At 38.5% G+C, this 22,726-nt stretch overlaps 1 protein-coding gene across 2 annotated transcripts; it reads left to right on the top strand.

Moving 5' to 3' along the window:
- The first annotated feature begins 12,962 nt into the window (after positions 1 to 12,962).
- LOC121906064 (cholecystokinin-like) lies at positions 12,963 to 20,697 on the top strand. 2 transcript variants are annotated; one of them, XM_042424742.1, is made up of 7 exons: positions 12,963 to 13,007; positions 13,437 to 13,485; positions 16,527 to 16,587; positions 16,777 to 16,841; positions 19,113 to 19,192; positions 19,569 to 19,758; positions 20,493 to 20,697. In XM_042424742.1, exons 5-7 carry the CDS (start codon positions 19,115 to 19,117, stop codon positions 20,624 to 20,626), a joined length of 402 nt encoding a protein of 133 aa, XP_042280676.1. In that variant the 5' UTR covers positions 12,963 to 13,007; positions 13,437 to 13,485; positions 16,527 to 16,587; positions 16,777 to 16,841; positions 19,113 to 19,114; the 3' UTR covers positions 20,627 to 20,697. The 2 variants fall into 2 exon arrangements, with proteins under 2 accessions (XP_042280676.1, XP_042280677.1); XM_042424743.1 differs by lacking the exon at positions 16,527 to 16,587.
- The last annotated feature ends 2,029 nt before the right edge of the window (positions 20,698 to 22,726 follow it).

The raw sequence follows: 22,726 nt of genomic DNA on the forward strand, positions 1-22,726 counted from the left end.
CCAGAACAGACGCTGTGCAAGACAGAAACCCCTTTGGGAGTGACCACCGACAGGTTTGTTTTGACGTCTCACTCCCTGCTGGCTACCAGGGAAACCAACACAATCACAGCTACAGGTTCAGGTGTGTCCAGTTGACCTAAACAGAACAATAAGTTGACAACCCTAATGCCTTAAATATTTATAACCTTGACAGATAGCCTGACTTTTCCCTTACCGCCACCAGCAGTTCAAAGTTTTCACCTCTCCAGTGAAATATCTTAACACCTACGTCCACTTTGTTGATGATCCCCTAATTTTACCTCTAGTCTCAACAACTATTGAATGGATTACTATAAAATTTAGACATTCATGCTCCCCTCAGGATGATTTCTATCATCAGGTTAAATTTTCAGATTGTCGAATACTTTGGTTTATGACCAAATACCTGCAAAGTTAATGAAATTGCTATAAGCCTTAACTGTACATTCTGTTTGGTGCCAATTAAAACTGATCTGGTGAACATGCTTTGCATATTAATTTTGTTATTGTGGGCATGTTAGTATGCTGATGGTGGCCTCATAGAGCCGCTGGCATGGCTGTAGTTTTACAGTCATTCTTGTTTCCTAGCAGTCTCTCGTGGTACTGCATTGCCTCTTGTTCTCTTCTGTTTATTTATGTCCACAGTCGCTCTACAAATAATTAATGTTACCTGTTAAATTTTTTTTTTACACATGCTAAAAACATACACTGTCACTTTACTCCAAGGACATGTTGTAATTTATTTATGTCCATATATTGTGTTTTTCTATCCTTGCTTTATCTATTGGCTGCATCATATTTACACTGCAGGGGATTATAGTATTCTGGTTTACAACAACCTTGATTTTACAGAGTTCTCTTCCTTTCTTTGTTTCTATCTCTGCTTCCCCACCTGCTCTGTTTGTCTCCTCTAAACCACTTATCAGCTAATTGGTCATGGATTATGTGACTGAAACAACAATCTGATCCAAAATGTTGAAAACACTATTTTTGGCCTTTCTGTTCTACAAGAGGACGTCAGAGCCTTCCAAATAAGTTGTTCAGCAAACTGAAAGACAAACAAGGTCAACACACAACACTCCAAACTAATGTGGCAGCACAGTGATTATGCTGTAGTGCTTGTGTGTTTTAAATGAATGTCACTGTCAGTGTGTATGTCAGATGTTAGTTTCTTTGTTCTTAATGAAAGACAAGTGACTCTGCAGAATGACTCACATCCAATTAAACCTCTCTCCTTCTCACTCTGCTTTTCTTCCTCGAGCCTCCCCAATCATCCATCTCACCAATCAAAACCTCAGACTGTGGACCAGGACTCAGGACCAGTAATCCTGCCTTTCTTTGACCCTTGAAAAAAAAGACCATGTCTGAATTTTAACAGGTTACATTAATGATGTGATTCGTTTAGACTTTGGTTACAAGTTAATAAGGGCCATGTGAAGGAAACATACCAACTGAATATTTGATGCCCACGCATGTCCAAAGGATCAAACCCCCTGAAGCGTAGCAGAAATATGTAAATCTGTTTAGTTCCAGTGACAGAAGACCAGATACTTTCAATTTGAGTCCAGAACGGTTAATATTTCTGTGTCCTCTGTTCTTTTTCCCCTTTATATTGACAAGTTGTTTCAATGGCGTGAAAAGTCATTAAGAGATAATAAATATCGAAACGTGAGATCACAGTTGTTGTGATGTATGAGATCACTGGTGGGCGATTCAATTTCACTCAAAACAAAAGTTACCTAAAACAGCGGTTCACATTTTGACAATTAATCCACAAAGACATCCATCTTACATCTTTTGTAATGTGAGATTTGAAACTGTTTTTTGCACTGATTAAAACAAACAAGATACATTCTTAATCACTGAGCTTAAAGGTGTGTTCAGACAGAAAGCAAAGCAAATTTTCGCATCCCATCATTCTTGCAAATTTGACCACTCCATGTTGATTCGCCTCAGATAACCAATGCACTCACTTTACAGTCATTAACTGTATGTAGGCTAGTCATCCCCATTGACATTGAATACAATCACGCTGCCTCTCTAATTCTCCTTATGCAGTTTCTCCCTGTTTTCAGTCTTTATGCTAAGCTAAGCTAACACCCCCTGGCTGTGGCGTCATATTTACTGTACAGACATGGGAGTGCGATCGATCTTTTCATCTATCAGCAAACATCCCTCAAATGTAAAGAGATAGCGCATCTACTAATGCTGTAATTAAATAATTTTCTCCACTCAAAGAGCTGCTGTTAGTCACTGTGCTGTTCAATGAGCTGTTCAATCCAACGAGCACAACACACAACAAATCTAAACAGCACAACAAATATGATGAATCACACTGAAGCTAAAAGGAGTTTGAGAGTGTAAATGCTGAATGATAAACCATGACCTCATTCAGAAAACAAATTCACCATTCATGAGAGATCAGGATCATTGAGGAGTATGTGTGCGCTCATCCAGCTGCTCTCTATCAAATGACAAAAAGTAACAATAGGTTGTTGATCCAATGATTCACATGTCATGGTTGTCTGCATTATGATGACTGATCACCAAACCCACACTAATGACCGTACTGTTTGATTGGTGTGTGTCTGTTTATACATGAATACATTTTGTGTGTACATTAGTATTTGTGTGTCTGGCTTGCGTGTATGACTAGGTGCACCACTTATGAGCATGAGCGTATCTCATCCTCGTGGTTGTACAAAGGTCACAGAGAGTCTGTGTGTATGTCACTGTATGTAATGTGTGTGTGTGTGTACACTATTCTAAGAGTAAAACTAAGGCGACTCGAGAACTATCCATCAACACTGTGTCAATGTTGTATAAGACAGATAGCACCTGAGGGAGGACAGTAAACAGCAGGCTGTGCTGTATAATTTGTGTATCCATGTTTGATCCATGTGTGCAGAGCAGAGATCATTACACTGCAGTGGATGGCTCTGTGAATGTATATACAAACCATCTGTGGAGGTGGTTGGACTTTCCTCATCCTAATGGCAACACAGACAACCGTGTGTACAAACCACAAAGCTACTGTGAAAGAAGTACCAAGTGTGTTATTCGTCACATCTACATGCATGTTTTTCTTGTGTGACTCTGTGTAACAAGCAGACCTTCTTACATTATTCTGAATATTAAGGCAGATATGAACCCGCCAGTGGTTTTCCATCACTGGCTGGAGACATAAGCAGGTTATATATTGTATAGGAGGGAGCGAAGAGGGGATATCTGGAGAATAATTTTCCTATAACAATTTTCTCTCCTCAATAATGATTTATTCCATTCCATTTCAGTCTGTTTTAGATTTATTTCATTTACGCTTTATTACATTTCCTCTCAGCTGATTGCCTAATGAGTTCCTCTTAGAGATAATTCAGTGTTATTGTTTTTCAGTTTTCAGTGGAATTGTGTTGTGATAATATGATCTCATCATTTTACAAAATGATTTTGTCCAAATTAATGATTCAAAGCAAATTGTAACTAGAACTAACTAAATTAATTATGGAAGGTTTTGTTTTACACATTTGTCCTTTGCAATGCAAACATTCAAATATGAATATGACTATTTTACATTTGAATTTGAAACTATACTAATTTTGAATATCATATTGAGATATAAAAAAACCTCTTATATCATGATATTGATTTTTACCCAGCTGGAGCATATATAGATTTCATAATAAAATCTATTGTATTGTATATTACCATCTATATATGCTCCAAAGTACTCGGATTAGACTGAAAGGTTGTAGTGTGACTCATGAGAGTGTGGCCCCATTTACACCTGGTATACACAAGTGATCTGTGTCTGGATAATAACATCTGATCCATGTGCCTTTGCATTTACACCTGATATTAATAAGTGTTGAAATCATCTTGATTCTGCCCACATTGTGATCAAATCCATCATGCAAATTAGTTAGCCGGTCCTGGTGGTACCAGGGCAAGGGAGACAATGTAGTTTGAGCTGGAGGGAAAAGAGGTGGACTTAGGTGAGCTTTCAACTTTTTGGGCAGCTGTTTTTCTTAAGATGTGGTCAGGCTGTCTGAATTGCATTTACAACTGCAGATCTGATCATGATGTGAGCCAAAACACCTCCAGATGTGGTTTGATCATAATGCCTTCTGTATATATTTACACGTGCATTAACATGTGTTTTTCCTTATGCAGACAGGATATCCAGATACAGATCACATACAGGTGTATGGTATCTGTGTGTTCACTCAAACCCCTTAGGGGGTTTGTAAATGTGTCACATAATTGATTGGCAACAGAAAGTGGATACTATACTTCATGTGTAGACACATGAAGTATATCCTCTTATATTTTACCACATTTGCTCTGATGCTTCATGCTGTATGACTGCTTCTGAACACCACTGAGGATTACTTACAGCAACACAGCATAGAGGTGGACAGCAGGATCATTTAATAGTGAATTTAAAAAAAAAAAAAAGTAACAGTAAGGGCAAAACAAAATGAGCCTTGCAGTAGTTTGGGCAGAAGTCATAGTATGGCCATCATGAAACAGCCAAGCAGTCCTTATGAGCAATTTGGTGCACAATCTATGTGCATACACCAACATCGAGCACTGCATCCTTGCTGCTACACCACTGCCTGCTTTCTGAAAATCACTAACTCCACCTCCCCAGATGCCTCCTGTATAAGCATTTTAATTTGACTCACGTGTTTCTTTCAATGCACGGTCATCAAATATGTCTGCCGGGGGAGATCCAGAGCATCACGTGAGCCGAGCTTCACAAAATGTAAATGTACATTATCATTAGATGGTTTAAACTTTGACGTTAAGTGTCCTGAGTGAACCATGAATCAAACAATGGGACAGATTTTTTTTTCTATCATATTCGTCAACAGAACCATGTCTAAGCTCTCGGCCATCATTGAAGACAAGAAAAACAAGAGGGCATCACCCTACATTTTATAACAAAGTGCTGCAATAATGTTGTACCCATTTCTCTCCAAGCACTTTGTAATAAAACATGCATCTCTTTCTCTCTCCCTCTGGCTGGTCTCTAAGGTATTATGCTATCATTTCCCCTTTTCAGCCCATCTGTTGAATGGTGTGTCTTTGTCACCTGTTTATTGGTGCCATGCTGCCTGGAGGAACACCACACACACACACACACACACACACACACGTACAGATACAGAAGCACCCACTCACAGTAACACCTCAGACACCCTGTGGGAGGTGAACAATATAGCCAGCCCCTGCTGGTTAATCACAGGATGGAGTGGTTTCTCCTCTCTCCTGTACTTTTGGTGGGTGTTGAGACTCTCATTGATTTCACACACATAGAGGGCTATAAGGAGAGATAGGAAGTTGTGTGTAGAGAGTGTATGTGTGAGTCAGTGATCTCGCTGTTATTTCATTATCCATGTGATGAAGGATCACATACTGACCAGGCTGACAGGATCCCTGAAGTAATCATTTTACCATATCAAGTACATTTTTATGGTTTGCAATCAGCAGAGCGCAGGCATTATGACCAAAAGCACCATGTTTTAGTTTGATTTACTTATGTAACAGCACATACATAGTTTTAAATGAAATACATTAAGTGAGGGTTGTGCACTCTCTCAAATCTAGATGTTATATTCACTGCACATCCATCGAGTTACATTTATTTGGGGGGAAAAAAAAGATATAATTATATTTGTTTATTTGACCGCTTTTGAGGTCTAACATCATTAAAGCTTTGTCGTCATCATCATCATCATCATCATTAAAACATGACAGCAGCTGGGGAAAGGTTACTGGCCAATAATGACATAAGGTCAAGAAGGGCAACTCTCATATTGTCGCCTTAGTTGAAATCTAACGTCAAATTTTCAGGATAAACAACCTCGTTTAGAGCTTCCACCGCCTGTTACACTATACCAGGCTCACTTTATGTTATAATATTCTTTTTCATTTTATACTTTGTTGGATTTGATTTGAGAGAGAAGGTTGTTACAATCCTATTTTTTGAGAACTTTTTCATCAAAATACTTTAAAGCAAAGCAAAAAATATGTCAATAGTACAGCACCCAACATGTAAAACACACTGAAAGTGCCACACAGAATGTCAGAAAATGGCAAATTCAGTCACTCGTTCCACACTATGAGCTGTCTAGCAGGGAGAGTAATGGGCCCCACATACTAGAGCATATTGCAGGAAGTTGGTTCTCATAAACCTCAATTTTTCTGTATCATTAAGACTATTTCAGCCATCCACCTGTTAAAACATGAGGGTGAGGAGGATTTCTAGTCCATTAAAATTAGTCTCTTGGCTGTGATCAACAAGCTAGAGATTGTTGTATGGAGGTAAATTAAATGGAGCCACTTATGTTTAAATGCAAGGAAAATTATTATCAATTAGGAGTTGTCTGACTATCTTGTGAGCTTCTGTTTTTTTTTTTTATAATAAACACCATTTTAATGCTGTCAGGCTAAACAACTGTCTGTTAAAGACCAGCAAGAAACTGCAGCCGTTCAGTACATTTCAAATAACTAACACTACTAGTCAGGTGGTGCTGTGGAAGATAATAAAAGATAGAAATGACAGGAAGCGACGTGTTAATAAGCACCTCTCTCATCTCACAATCATCAGTAACTTTCTGGTAAAAAGGATTGAGCAATATTTCATTTGATAATCTGTGAAAATGAATGAACAGCTTTTCCCTGCTCACACAAACCATAAACTGTCACGCAGGTACTTTATTCTGTCACCAGTTTTTACAATAAATAGCTATATGTTTAATGTAACCTTGATTCACTTAATGTTCAAATCTTACACATTAGGTAGCTCATCTGTCCTGTTACTGTACCTCCCTGTTCTCTTGGTATCAGTCTCATTTTTCCTCAGAATATGTGGGTGAGGAGGCCTGACTGGAGTGGCTAGGAAGATGGTAGGAGGCAGACTCAGACTTAAATCAAATTAAACTGGCTCAACTCAGGATAACTCAAACTAAGGCATGATCACATGCATACAATTACACTTTCATCCTCTCATTTCTGCTCTCCCTAAACCTACATCTCTCCCGATAAATAGGCCCTCCAATCTACTAGGCAGAACAACATTTCTTGCAGGGGTGTCCTTTCCCTTATAGAAACTGGAATAAAAAAAATGCTACTTGTATCAGTCAATAATGTTTACAGCCAAACACATCGTCCACAGCATAATCCTCATTACAAGCCAAGTACAAATCATACACATACACTAAACCAAACATTTAACCACGGAAATTAAGTCCCCCCATACTTGGTCTAACCTATGCCATCAAAGGTGATGTCAGTGAGAATATAAAAGCAGGAGGTGGTTGAGTGACTTCCCTTTGTCTCCTGGAAAGCATGTTGAGTATGGTCGGAAACACAAGCTAATCTATAATTCAAGAAACTCAGGACTCAGATTAATAAACAATAAATGAACTTAAATACTTGTCTGTCTTGATTAAACCATAAATACAAGTGTAAATGTAACACAAAGAGAAACAAACAAATATAATAATAATATGTGAAAGCAATGTTACATTTACTGGCTAAACAAACAAATGACAAGTATGGAAAGAAACACAAAGTGTAATGGGGACAAATGGTGTGGTCTCACCCACTTTGTCACAATGTATAAGTACTTGCATCCATGTGTGTTTGCGCTGCTTCTCACTGTGCTGTTTCCAACACATTTTCTTCATTCAACCAGCAAAACTCCTCTATTTCCTGCCAGTGACAGACTGCCTCGGGCTGGCAATATAACTGTCTAAACTAACTGTCAAAACAAAAAGAGCAAAGAGAAGAGAGGAGAAGAGGTCTCCTCACTCTGTCTCTATTTCCAGCTTTGTGAGATACAGGATCGGGAACTTCTACCACAGACACTGTAGTGCTGATTCAGGACGTACACTGTATATACCGTAGGATGGGAGGGGGCATCTTAAGTAAATCAAATCCATCCCAGATAAAAGCAGAGCAGGAGAGGTGACATTGATCTGTACGCTGCCATCGATTGCTGTTACATTTGGACCAGTTGACTTCCTGAAAGTGTCTTTAAGGTTAGACTGAGGACAGTCTCCCAGGTTTTGTTGTTAAAACTGGGTGGAAACAATTGAAGAGTTTGAAAAAAACCTGCATTGCAGAACAAATCCAAAGTCTTTAGGGTGGCCCTTCATATTGGGGCGGTGATATGCAGTTCTCTACGGAGGAGAATGGGGGGAGAGCATCATTTCCAGCAAGGCGTGGCCTTTGACAAAATGTAAGGGGTGTTCTCGCTGCCGTTCAAGCAACTACCATGCATTTAGAAACCCACAGACTTCTGTAGGTAGAGATCTATGATTGTCTGATATTGCAAGACTATTTTAAGGTTAGGTAGACTGACTGCACCCAGATGATTATGATCCTCATTGGCGGTTCTTGAATTACAGAGGGAGTCACTCTTTCCCATTGTATGCCACAGTATGCTAAACCTGATAAAAAGATCAGTTAAGGCTCTTTAGAAAACACAGAAATATCATTTTGGCCTTTGACCTTAAACCTTACCCCAGTCCACTTAGACATTCCTTTAGATTTTTTATATTTTTTTACACTATTTTATGGGGAAAAATGTGAAGAGGTTGCTTACAGTCACTGGTTTCCCAATGAATGTTGACACAGAAGTATAATACTTTAAATTGAATACGCATGTTTGGCCCGATACAATAAATGTCATGATTAACTTCTAAAAATTATTAACAGATATTAGAAAAATTAGTTTACAACAGGTGGAGGAAGCGCTGCATGGTTCTGATGGCCCATATGACAGACGCTCTTTATTGGGGCAGGTAAAAGTACAAAAAACTAAATCCAGGAAGTCTTGCTAGATATTTGTCTGTAGGTGATGCAGACAACCATGGAAAAAAACTAAGGCACTCCATCTTCAGGTGAAACGATATAGTGGATTTACTCTGTGAGTTTAGGCAATCAAGCAGACCAACACATATCGACTCCAAGTCTTAATCAGGGTCTGGACTCTATGTTCAAAGAATAAATTCACTATATTATTTCACCTAAAGATGGAGTGCCGAAATTTTTTTTGCATAGTTGTGATTTCTTGGGTTTTATTTTTTATTAGAAAAACAATATTTCATTGTTAGATTTCATTCTGGGAAAACTGAGATTTGTATGTAAGTGGTTCCTTTAGAACACACTTTTACTCTCTTTCTATCCAACATACATAGAACTCTACACCTCTAAAATTTCGATGCAGAAAGATGTCAGTTTAAATACTGTATATTCATGCAGTGATGTTGATTTTGAGCACACTGCTTTATTGCTTACAGTTGTTTTTTTCTGTTTTGTTGTCTGTTATGTAATACAAAACGAGTTCACCCCAGGATAGCATTTTGCAGTTCCTGCCAGCTAATAATTCAGAACAGTTAAAGATATTTCAGCAGACATCCAGGAACATTAATAATATTTCAGTATGATCCCTCCCGATAATAACAGAGTTCTCCCTTGTTTAACCAATTGCCTCAGAACTTTCTATCATTACTGTTATTTCTCTCTCTCTCTCCAGCACACACACACACACACACACACACACACACACACACACACACACACACACACACACACACACACACACACACACACACACACACACACACACACAGTGACACAGATAAAGAAACACATGTAACTGATATTGTGAAAGTTATACACACAAACTGCACACTGTTTTTATAGCCCAGAGAGAAGCATTAGTATTGATGAAAGTATCTATTAGAAAGAGCGGTTGAATGTAGTCTCGCGTTATTTCCCCTGAGAAACTCATGCTTAAGATGCATCAATAAGACCTTGCAGGTCTGCACACCAGACCTGAACTCACAGATGGTTTATTTAATTCAAACAGTGTACAGCCTATTCAGTAAATTATAAAATTGTATAATATTATAGTATATAAATAGTAAAAAATGTAAACATCATATCTTGTTAAAGACTTGATAATCCTGTATGATTTATTTTACTTACTGGTTAGTTAAGAAGTTTGATTGCAAACTGTAGAAAATTAGGGAGAGCAGCAAAGCAACAACTGTGGACAACAAGTCAAGGACTGGTCATTATAATCATGAAAGTTTGAGAAGACGTGTCAGGGGATCAGAACTGGTGTAGCAAAAATCATGTGGCTGAATTTCTTAGGAGCTTTGACCTGCGGTTTACCTTCAGACTAAAATTTAATTGACCAGATATACTGTTACTGTCCACTGGACGACTTTTCCTTTGGGTTACTGAAGTGCCTTATGCTGGAAAGACAGAAAGCTCCTTACTTGGAGAAAGAGTAATCATTTGATTTAATTGAAAAAATGTCATAATCAAATAAATTAACTATTTCCTCCATGATGTTATCAACATATGAGTGAAATCATAAAACATGGCAACATCCTTGCTCCAAACCAGGAATTCATTCATTCATTCGCTCGCTCACTTTGTGGCCTTTCTTTATTTTATTCAGGGTGGATTATGTTCTAGGACGCTTTAGGTAGACAAATAAGCAATACATAATTACAGTAATATACCATTTCCTAGCTGTAACATAAGGTTAATAGGTTTTTTAGGATCATAAAAGTTCATCCAAAGATGTCCACTAATGATGGCTTGGTTTCCATTTGTGGCCAAGCTAGCAGTGTGGCTCTATGGCAACATTAGTTGGTCCAGACTGAAATATGATCCCTGACTTTTCCTCTAGTGCCAACATGGGCTTGACATCCATGGATGAATTGCCATGAAATTTGGTTCAGACAACCACCATCTCCCGAAGAAAATGTAAAGAGCTTTTGTTCTGATCTTATAGTTAGAAAGTAGGGAAAGTTTTGTGTTAGGAGTGGTGAGGAATATTCAGATTATATATAAAGGTCCTCATTAATGGCGCAAAGCAAGTTGTTCTTATCAAAGGGTGGAAGAACTTCAATTCATGATAAAGTTGAATTATATCTTTTATAATTTTGGGCTTGGAATAAAATCTTGATATGCCATTTAGAAAAGACAAGCAAAGTTTTCAGTGAGGTCACTGACTGCAGGCAACAAGTTGACCTGAGGCCTCTGTCCATCTAAACAAGATTTCATTAAGCCGAAGCTGAGGGACTTTACAGGTAATATCTGCAATCAGAAACAATCCTGATTAAAAAAAAGTACTATCAGATTACAGACTAAATAAGTCCTTGATGTGTTTTAAAGTGTTGCCTCATGGTCGAAGCAATTATCTTATATTTGTGCTTTCTCATATAATCCCAGAGCATAATTGCAAACATTAATTTCATTTTCTCTTCTAAATTGTCTGTCTCTCCTGACTCTCAAGGTCTTTCTTTTGAACCATTTGCTGTTTGATGGGCTAAAACAGCTTGCCGCAGATTATGTTTTCTAATAAAGCACTTGGTAACTGTTTTTAAAAGTGATATAGGTGATTTAATTTATGTTTTCATCATCGACATCATTCTCTGCCCACTTTCCCCCTCCTCATTTTTCATCTCTGCCCCTGGCCTTCCCTTCATGTCTGACAATACAGTACGAGCCAGTTGATTAGAGCGGAACAGAGAGTCCATCTACTGAAGAGGTTTCTGACCTGTACAGCAACACAACGCTGCAATTAACTCAAGTACTATGACTCACTAGTGGCAGGGGGAGAGACCGAGGGAAAAAAAACATGCACACATTCCTTGAAAAACTGTGTGCATGCGTGCTTTCTTTTATGACGACAGGGATGTCGTTGTGAACCCTGTGTGTATGGATACTCTCAGATTGACAGGGACTGATCGCTCATTCCAGCGGAGGGTTAACTTCATACATCAGCATTAGAGGAATACAGTAAACTTTGCATGAAGATCAATCGAAAAGCCTCTCTTTAGTGAGGCCCCTGTTAAAATCGCACAGACATACACATACAGAGCCTAATTCAAGCCAGTAGGCCTACATGCATGTTTATGCTCTGTACAGCTGCAATATGACCATCCTGAGCTGAGCACTTAAAGTAAGGCCATGAGAGGTGAATATGACATCCAGTGAAATGAGGTGGATGAACCAAACATCTTACCTGATATGCAGCAGCAGGCAAAAACATGTAAGGTATGCAGCAGAATCCCTTATTCAAATCGCAAATGTATAGATGGAGGGAAGCATCTTCTTATCAAATGCTATAAAGAGTCATAAGCAGATGGCCACTACATGGATTTAAGCATAGACTAACAATGAGTACAGCTGAGTGTAGCAGTTGCATAAACCATAAACCAGGAGCTGAGACTGATTAAACTGAGATAAAGAATATTAAGTCAAGCTGACACAAACCCAGGTTTCAATTTGGAGGGCTGTCTATGAAGCCAGTAATAACAAGGGAAATAGTTTATGTGAATACGCTGTGTGCAAGATGAAAGTCATGTTTACATCTGTAAAGCCAACATTCAAACAGGCCTTATTATTCTCCTCCCAACGTTTGCGTTAAGCCAACAGGGGCTCCATAAACAAGCAACAAGCCAAGTCTGTTGCAAAACCATTTAAGCCCATAACACTCCATCATGAGCCACGCATCAGCATAAAAGCATCATAATAATATATCAAATAATAGCTTAAAGAAAATAACATCAGCCGCTGCAAAAAATATACTGTCATTCACAGTTCAAGGCAAATAGCCTACTGCACAGAGCAGCAGGCAAAAAGCAGAAGCTATCACATGAACCACAAGCAACACAGACAGCCACCTTAAGCTCACACACAGAGCCCAAACATTACCTCATGAAACGCATGTTAGAGTAAGCAGCAAACACTTAGCTTGCTGAGGTGAAGCAGGAGAATTGATCATAACAGAGCTGGAAGTGAGCATGTTGTCCATCAGGTGGTGAACAGTCACATAATTATCAACACCTGTGGCAGCAGCAGCAACAGGGACCACTGTGCAAACACGATTATTTCCTCTGCAAACTCGTCTTGAGGCGACATTATGGGACTGTTGGCGGACCAGTTTATGAATGGTGAACTTTCAAATAAGCAGAACAGCAGTGAACATGGTTATAGCAAAACAGTGAGCCGGTTAGGCCTTCCCAGGGCTTAAATAGACCGCCCTGTTATGAAGGATGCATTAGATATGTAGTGTTGTGTCCAGTAGAGTATGTCACATGAGTATGCAGCATTTTTGTCTGCCAGAATTTGCTTGTAGAAATTGCTCCATTTGCAGCCAAAAAAGTCACAGAAATAGCAACTGAGCTCTGACTCCAAAGACGTCCAAAGAAATTAATCATATATAGAAAAGGATGTTCAGCCTGTTGGGATTTTTTAAGGCCAAACTGCCCAAAAAATCCAAACAGGCCTTTTTCAACAGCAGACATTTTACTTGTTATAACAGGAAAAGCACAACTGTCACTGATAACTTTAATGATGATTCCATTATCCTCGTGTCCCAGTAAGCCATAACAGTGTGTGCACAGTACCGGGAGCCTGAAACTAAAGCAGGTAACAGAAACTCCATCTTTAATTCTGTCATTTACAGTCTATGTTTTCCTACTGTGACGTCAAAATGTCAACAACAAACAACAAAAAATACCCAAGCTCATTGAAAGCTTTAAAAAAAAAAAGAAAAAAAAATACTGAATGCAATTCTGAGGAGAAACATGCTGACTTTATCATCTATGATAGAGGCAAAGATAGTGTGTCTTTGTGTCAAATGTTGGACACTAAATCTCTCCTGATGTAGGCTACGTGTATGCGAAAAAATGTAAGCCGCTTATGACAGCAGCATCTGCTAGGTGAGTGTAATATTATGTGATATAAATATGCACACAATGTATAGAAATGATGATGCTGGAGATGCTGCAGAATACAGTAGGTCTATGTTAAACAGAGAAAGCAGCTTCATCACGCCTTCAACATAACTATTTTACACAGAAGGCTATTTTATTTATTTATTTAGGACACTTTTTTCCCCATACACCAGACTTTGAACCTGTCTGACGAGCCTTACAACTGTACCTCTGTAATGAAATCCTGCAGGAGGAGAGTGGATTAGTTGGCTTCCAGTCATTTGTTCTGTTTCTCATAAGCACACTCGATATCTAAGACACCACAGAGGAGATTTTGAAACATGGTGAGTCAAATAAACTGTAGGCACTCGGAGGAGCAGTAAATATTCATATTTCACTTCATATTTCTTGACTGTACAGCAGGAGCAGGGAGGAGTGGTAGGATGGTGTTAATGAATAAAGACAGTAAATCTTGTAGTGCACCTCCACGGCCAATCAGGTGATTTGAAAATGGTGCTGGTAAGAAGTTAGACAGGTGCCATTGACAGTGTATGAGTGAACGCCATACACTGCTGTCAGTGACAGGGGGATCAGGCTAATGTTAGCCTCATTAACATACGAGAGTAGAGCTAAAAACACACAGGGGGACAGACTCAGGTAGTCCACTGACACTCACTCATCCTCTCTCTCACATTTACAGATAATTCATTGCCAGTCCTCAGTGTCATGTCTCTGTAGCTTAGCTCAACGTTAAACTTTCTGTCACCTCTGATTATTTGAGATTTTCTGTCCTTGAGTTTAAAACAAAAGTTGATGTGGTTCCTGATGTGTTTAGCAGTTCCTTGACTCTAAAATAGGACATATAAACCCCAAAACAAAGTAGTGTCTCGCTGTTGTGGCACCAATATTGTTTATTACTGCCTGGTGATGCAGGCCTATGCTCAGCATCAGTTTCATAGTACTTCAAGGACATCTAAAAGCAATGACGAAGTTAACCCACAAAATATAACACAATAACAATAATATAATAATATCTATTTAAGCCTGAATGCCAGCAAACATCCCCAGGGAAGTGAAAAGTTTCAGGTCTTGAACTACACAAAGTTAAAGAATGGAAATATTTTAAAAATGCTTTAGAGCCTTCCTGTGACCTCGCCAGAAACCGAACAAATGAAGAATTTTAAATGAATCCGACAAGTCCTGCAAGCAAATCAGTACATAACAGGACATAACAGGAATGATAATGGATCCTGGCAAGTGAAAGCAGCTGCATACCTAGAGCTCTTTTTGACTGATGAAGATAATAAAACATCTTTTTTAATGAAATAGCTTTATGATTTAAAAGTAAAGAGGCAACCTTTAATGACTTGAATAAAGAAGTCAATCACTGATTAATTGATGCTTTAGCTTGAACAGTGAGTTATAAGCTTAAGTAAGACCTTACAGCTTTAATGAAACGTTTAAAACCAATTGCATTATTACTAAAGCAATTTGCTTTTAAGACATTAACTTGCAGTGTGCCGCACATACCATGTAGTGTATGAAGGCCACTCAGCCTTTTTCCACAAAGCACAGTCATGCTGTTACTTTCTTTTTCTGACACAAATCGCACTTTCTGAGTTCCAGAGATTTTTATCAGACAAAAAACCAGAATGTCAGTTTTTCTTTTATTTAATTTTGACCTTGAAGCTTGAGGGGCATTCAAGCATTTCTCTTCAGACCTCAAACCATTTGGATAATGTGTTCAACAACATTTCTTAATTGTTCAGCTGGTTTCTATTATGATCTGTCAGACTTTTATTCTATGTATTATGATTGTGATGCTGAGCAAGAGCATAATGCAGGATCTTTTTTTCTCAAGACTGAAGTGATACTTTCCAACATACTTGCATCTGAGATAATTGGATGTGCAAATGTCTCCTCTGAAAAAAATTACTATCAAAGATGAGGTGAAGATATAAATGAAACATTGTTACTGATATCAAGTACAATCATAATCACAACAGTGTGTGGTGCGCTGATTATATTTTTAATGAAACACACAAATATTTGTCTGAAAAAAATCAGGAAACTCTTTCAGCAGCATTTTCTTTCTTGGATGCTGGTTGCTGCACATGCATCACACACAACTAAAGGTTTATTTAGTCAAAGAATTACATTCTGACCCACTTTGGTCTCATTTTGACAGAGCTCCATCAGTGATCATTGGTGGCATGAAGAAAAGAAAGCACCAGAGAGAAATGTATTTCCTTCATGAACCAGGCTGGTGGCCTGCCACACCTAAATAATTCCACCAAGTCATTTCGCCCCCGCTGAGATTGAATGGGCACCAAAGCACACATTGCTTCTGGTCTACCAGAATGAAAGATTCAAATGCAGTGATGGAGTGAAAATATTTTCCAGCTTGAGAGTTGCAACATAGGATATGTTTTACATTGTGTTTCCTCATCTACACATGTGAATTAATAACTTCCAGAATAATCTAAGCTTTTTTCATGATCCAAAGGAAAAACAAACCTGAACAAGGAAATATAATATTTCCCCCCTTTTTTTCTCTTTTTCTGTCTATATACTGTATATGTTAATGTGTGTGTGTGTGTGTGTGTGTGTGTGCAGGCCATTTAAATGCTCAGACAGCAATGCATTTTACTTCATGTTAAAGAGCCTTTCAGCTTCTCTGAACTACATATTCAAACTACCAATGTGTGTATGTGTGTGAATGTGTGTGTGTGTATCTCTCTGTTTCTCACACAGGTGAGCGAGGGAGGCAACATAATTAAAGCTGCCACCTTTGTCCCGACCCTTCTTCATATAGGTGACTGTGAGTGCATGTCTGCGTGTGTACGTGTCAGTTCATTTGTGCAGTTGCAGTATGTGTACTTGTTTGCGTCTTCAGTTGCATCAGCGGCATCAGTTTCTGCGCCAGCAGTAGGCTCCTCCCATCTGTCCAGGCCCCTCCTGTGTCAGTATAAAACATCTCATCCTCTCTCTCACTCACTCACAGCCTGAACACTGGAGCAAAGCTCAACATCAGACTAATCTTCTCCTTGTCAACGCCAACAATTGCAGGTAAGGATGAAAAACTGATTGTGAAATTGTGTCCTTTAGTTGTTTTCAGGGTTTTTGTTGCAGCAGGACAAATTCCAAATTTATTACAAATACTTAAAACACTTTGTGAAGCTGATTGGTTCTTTGAGCTAATTACTTCTTTCATTTTCAATTATTTGTCTTGCCTTTTTTGTCTTTTAGTGTTTTGCACAGCACAAATGCAAAAAGTGTATGTTTGATCTGTAAAGCTGCAAGGAAAGGAATAATTTTTGAAATGTGATTTTCACATTTCATTTAAAATTTCATTTCAATAGAATGAAAATTAAATAAATTTTCATTTAAATAATAATAAAAAATCTGTATCAGTAGTTTTAATTCAGTTAGTTTAAACTTTGAGGGAACATATAAAACATATAACCTCAATACATAATATAACAGGCAAAACTGCCAAATGTTGAAGCATATTAATGACAAAATACTTAATAATGTAAAATAATGACAGCTGCATATTTCTATTATCAGTGTGCAAATATTCAGATTAGAGCATTGGAATTTTGTTTCCTCTCTTAACTTCCACCTGGAGAATTTTTGTGCGTTTGTCTTTGTACAGGAACTGAGCTTGGAGGTGTTCAAAAATATATTTTTTCCATCTTAATTTATTCAGCTTAATTTTTATTCTGAGGAGTGGAGAGGGGAGGGCTTTCACACACATTACAGTACCGCATCATTACCAGCCCATTGAATAATGAATGAGAAACAATGACCAGCTGCTAAGAGGAATTATATTAGCATGGAGAGAATGACTGTTTACACCACCACTGTGTCAATTGAAACAAAATTATTCAATGGCTAAATGGGCTGTTGTATTGAGTTACAGTGATAAAATTACACAGGAACACAGATTCGAGATGACATTTGGTTTAAAACCACTGAGTGGAAGGTTTTCATCTCAAGATGCTGTACTGTATTTTCTAGTTGATGAAGTGAGCTGATAATGTCTGTAATCTTCATGTCCAGTGAACACTAACTGGAGGAAGCTGTGGACTCTGTATACACATCTTTGTTTGGAGCACACATGTTTATGAGTTCTGATTCCTGCCTCTGTTGAAATATTCACCCCAACAAATAAATAAGAGTCTTTAAAGTAAAGCTAGATGCTACTACTACTACTACTAGCTACTACTTGTCAAAAACATTTATACCTCCTGTGTGTTTGTTTTTTATGCATAAAGTGCAGGAAATGATTATGCTTTGACTAGATAAAGAAAGGGAGAAGAATGAAAAAAAGGAAAAATTGAGGTGCAATTGCACAAAGACCTCAAGTAACAGTGCATTAGAGTAAAAAGAGAGAGAGAGGTCCACAGAGAGCACTGCTGTAATAGAAACACAGAGAGAGACAGACAGACAGAGAGCGAGAGAGAGAGGTTTAGATTATTGGAAATTGAAAACCTCAAAGCGACTGGCATTGTTGGTTTTATCTAATTGGATAATTTCCTCTGGAAGAATGTTCTGGCACAGAGCGTCATTTATCAAAACTAACATGCTGCTGTTCTCAGCCAGGCTACAAGACAAATGCAGTATTAGAAAACAGTATACCAGCCTTTGTAAGAATTTTTTGTGTAGTTTTTTTTTGCACATTAAATATTCTTATCACAATGATGTAAAACTACATTTTCATAGACAATATGACAGAAACTGCATGAATTCATGAGTACATCAGGACTTCTTCTAGGCCAATATTTAAATTTTCTTATGTGAGAAAGAGATTGAAGAAAGGGGAGAAATTCACGTAATTTATTCACTCAGCACTGTCATGTTAATACCGACTTTCATGTGAACCCTGTTAAAAAAAACAGCAAACAGAGCAAAATGTAGATTTAGAGATAATTGGTTGTGTTTCCTTTGGGATTCTGCTAATGCTGACAGTGAGCATACATCACAGCTGCGCCACATTTAACTATGTTAAATACCAAATTGTTCCGCCACTCTGTGACAGAGTGAGAGAGTGTGTAAGACAGACAAAATGATATTTGCCTTAGGTTCCAGAAGAACCATCAGAGGTTAATTTCTTCCCCCACCGCTGTGGTTTCTACCACTGTGAAATGATTTATTGCTGCTTTCTGCAAAAGTCGCATTACCTGTTACTTCGCCCCCTGAGAAGCACATATTTAATGAGCGCGAGGGAGGCAGTTGAAAGGCACAGACAGTAAAGAGCAAGTGATCTAACAGGAAAATGACAGTGTTGAATTTATTTTAACTTATATTTTGTCCTCCTCTCTCCTCCTCCTCCAGTCATGAATGTAGGTATCTGTGTGTGTGTTCTCCTGGCTGCTCTGTCCAGTGGTTCCCTGAGTCTGCCCTCACAGTCAATGGTGAGACACACACACACACACACACACACACTGTAATACACTCACAGTCAAGATTTGCAAAAAAAATCTGGTATAATCATGACCCATCACACAAAAAGAAATTGAAAGACAGCAACACTTACATTCAGTATATGAAACATTATATTATTTATAGGTACAACAATGTGGCATATGCCTCAATCTTACTCATTTAATTCAGAACTAAGCTTGAGAAGCAAGTACAATAATTGGTAGATGCATAAAAGCCATGTCCTTGATAAACAGTCAGAACTGGGTGAGTTTTTGCAAACTGTTTCAATTTTAAGTTACAGTAAAGTCAAAATTTAGGTACTGATTAGATATAGGATTTTTTTTTTACTTTTTTCATGTTCTCCAGTCACAGAGAGCTGATGGTGAGACTCTGGTGTCAGACAGCCTACCTGCCCCTTCACCCAACCACACACGCCAGGTCCGCTCAGCTCCAGCGCTCCCCTCAGGGCAGCTTGCCAACTACAACCAACCCCGGGAGGAGGCAGACGCTCGAAACAGCCTGAGCCAGCTACTGGCCAGACTGATCTCCAGGAAAGGTGAGCCGTCGGATGTCACTGATGTGAGCATGGAGAGAAGAAGAGAGAAGAGGTGGATAGAAAGAGTAATTGGGAGCTGCAGTCTTTCCCTTTAGCCATCTCATCTCACAACACACATAAAATTCCTCTCATATTATTTTGCTTGCGGTCTTCTCTCTTCCTAACATCCATCCTTCTGTAATGTACCATCACTCATGCTGTGCCGTACTCCCACCATCTGGCATTTCCCACCTCCCTCTACAGTAGCTTCCTCTGTCCTCCCTCCATGTTTCCATACCTCCTCCTTGTTCCTTCCTTCTGTCTTTTCCATTTATGCTTCCCTCCTTTCTTTTCTCTGCCGGCCTGCTCCTTCTGTCCTTCCCTCCACATCTCCTGACCTCATTCTCTTCTCTCTATATCACTGTGTGTCTCAGTGTCTTTTTCAAGTCAACACTGAGTCACTGGGAGACCTGCTGAGCTCATTGGTCTGACTGAACACACAAAGACAGGAATAGAAACAAAACAAGTCAGCATGAGTTACTTCAACAATCTCATTCAGAGGGTATACACTGTTATTTCACAGTCACTCTAGTAGACTTGCAAGTAGACAAGCAGTGGAATCATGTTTTGGTTGTGAAGCTCTCAATGTGCTCTAGATTAACGCAACACACACACACACACACACACATCTTTCTGTCCTAATTACATCGTCAGTGTCATGAAACTTGACCCTTTCCTGTCTCTGTCTACTCCAGGCTACCAAACCAGATCCTCCATCACCAGCAGAGCCAGTGGTCTCTCCCCCAGCCACAGGATAAAGGACAGAGATTACCTGGGCTGGATGGACTTTGGGCGGCGTAGTGCGGAGGAGTACGAATACTCCTCATAAAGGCATGGCAAGCTTTCTCCAAACCCTGAGTTGCAACCCCCAACACCGCCAATAAAAGCCCATATAAATAAGCCCTTTTCACACTGCACTTACTGTAACCCAGGGGTGACTGGACCCTAGAAGGAGTTTAGCGTAGTAATATATAAGCAGAGAGTAGAAGAATTTTCCAATCTCCATGCTGAGCTTGAGAGCACTTTTAAAATTGCAACAACAGATGAAACATTATAATCTAAAAACAAAGGGAGCTCTCCAGCATTATATTTAAGCACAACATGTAAAAGATGTTCAGTATTTTTGTTATAGTCAAGATATCCCAATGAAAAGAGAAAAAACAACAATATGTTAGTTGTCTCTCAATATTTTCCAACTCTCCCTGTCTGTGGTTCTCAGCCCCGAGCTCTTTCACTCAGATGTAAATCTTTAAAAAATGGGTCACAAATATCTACTTTCATTGTTCAATTACATGCTGTCATATAACTTTATGGACTAATAAGAATGATATGGCTGAAAGTTGCCCTAACAGGTGCAACACAATAAACAGGAGAGTGAAGGAGTTGTCACAGTCTGTACACGCCCACACAGTCCTGAGAAGAGCTCCAGTCAGGCTACATAAATGAAAACACCTGTGTGGGCGGACTACTGATGTGTAGCACACAGACAATACTTGTTAATTGGTTCAATTCATTGTTGGTTTTGGTCTTTAATGGGATTTTATAACAATAAAGAATATTATCAGACTTTAAGACCTTTAAAACTAACAGGTCAAACACAAGGTAAAGTTATCTTTTACTGGTGATAACATAAACAGAAATGGTCTGCAGCAACATTTAGCAATGTCATGTGTTTTGAATAGATTTTCAACAATCAAAATGAAATAGAAGTGACTATCAAGAGAAAAATTGTAAAAGCTATATGGTATATAATATATACTATACTCATTCCAGTGAGGAAATCTTAAGCAGTGCTGAAGTGTCTCATTTTACTGACAATTCAGAATGTATCTGCGGCCGTCTTATGGACCACAATGAGCCACTTATTATGTGGTAATACACTTAGCCTAATTCATTTCAATTTAACACAAGTGCACATTCAAGAATTTTGAATTCATACCACCTGCAACTAAACTAAACAATGTAATGCAATATTAAAAGGCTGGCAGAGGTTACAAGTAACAGCATTTCTGGACTGGAAGAAAAGCAGCTTTTCACCTTCAGCCCGCCAACCGAAGGTAACCCCGGGCTAAAAATGTGCAGTGTGAAAAGATTTGTATTGGCCAGCAAATGGCACTGTCTATATGAGATGCTTGGGAGTCTCCTCATGATTGCATAATGGACCTTGGTGGCAGACGCATTAAAAATCAGGAGTACAATTACTGTTGATATGAATAGAAGTGGTTCTCTTTTTATTTTTAAAAGATTATGTATGTATGTACGCACTCTGAAGGGTTAAATCTCTGTAATAAATGATATGTTTCTACCAACTTTCAGATTCATTAAAATTCAAATAAAGATCCATGTTCCTCTGATGACAGCAAGAAATGCAAATATATTTGTTTGGGATTATCATGTAATTATGTTTTTCAGAGGCACACTTGGTGATCCCGGGCATTTCATGCAGCGGCTGCCTGCATTCAGGATCCAGAAGCATTTTCATCAGTGAACCGAGTATGAATATTTGGTGTAATTCACCAGGGGATACTAGATAAGATGAAAGCCAGAGCATTATCAGTATTCATTGTTAACATTGATCGGGTTTTCCCAGGATTAGCACTCATAATGAGCTTCAGTTTCCTGAACAGTGTACAAATTTAAACTAGATCTAATCCTGAAATTTTATGTTTTTAAATCCTAAATTCTAATTAGTCATCTGTTAGCTCTCATTAGTGCACATAGCTGACTAACAATGTGAAATCTGTCCTCCTGGGAAATGAAATGAAGTTTTCATACACTGCAGAAATGAGGGAATACTTGTCTTTTAAAAGTTATATGCACATTATAAGATTCAATACTTTCCAAACCACATATGTATACTTGGAAACAGGCTAAATCATCTCTCTTTATTCTGATTCTCCTTTACAGACAAACACACAAAAACCCAACA

The sequence above is a fragment of the Thunnus maccoyii genome, chromosome 10 (genome assembly GCF_910596095.1).
Source record: "Thunnus maccoyii chromosome 10, fThuMac1.1, whole genome shotgun sequence".
In the NCBI taxonomy this organism is placed as follows: Eukaryota; Metazoa; Chordata; class Actinopteri; order Scombriformes; family Scombridae; genus Thunnus; species Thunnus maccoyii.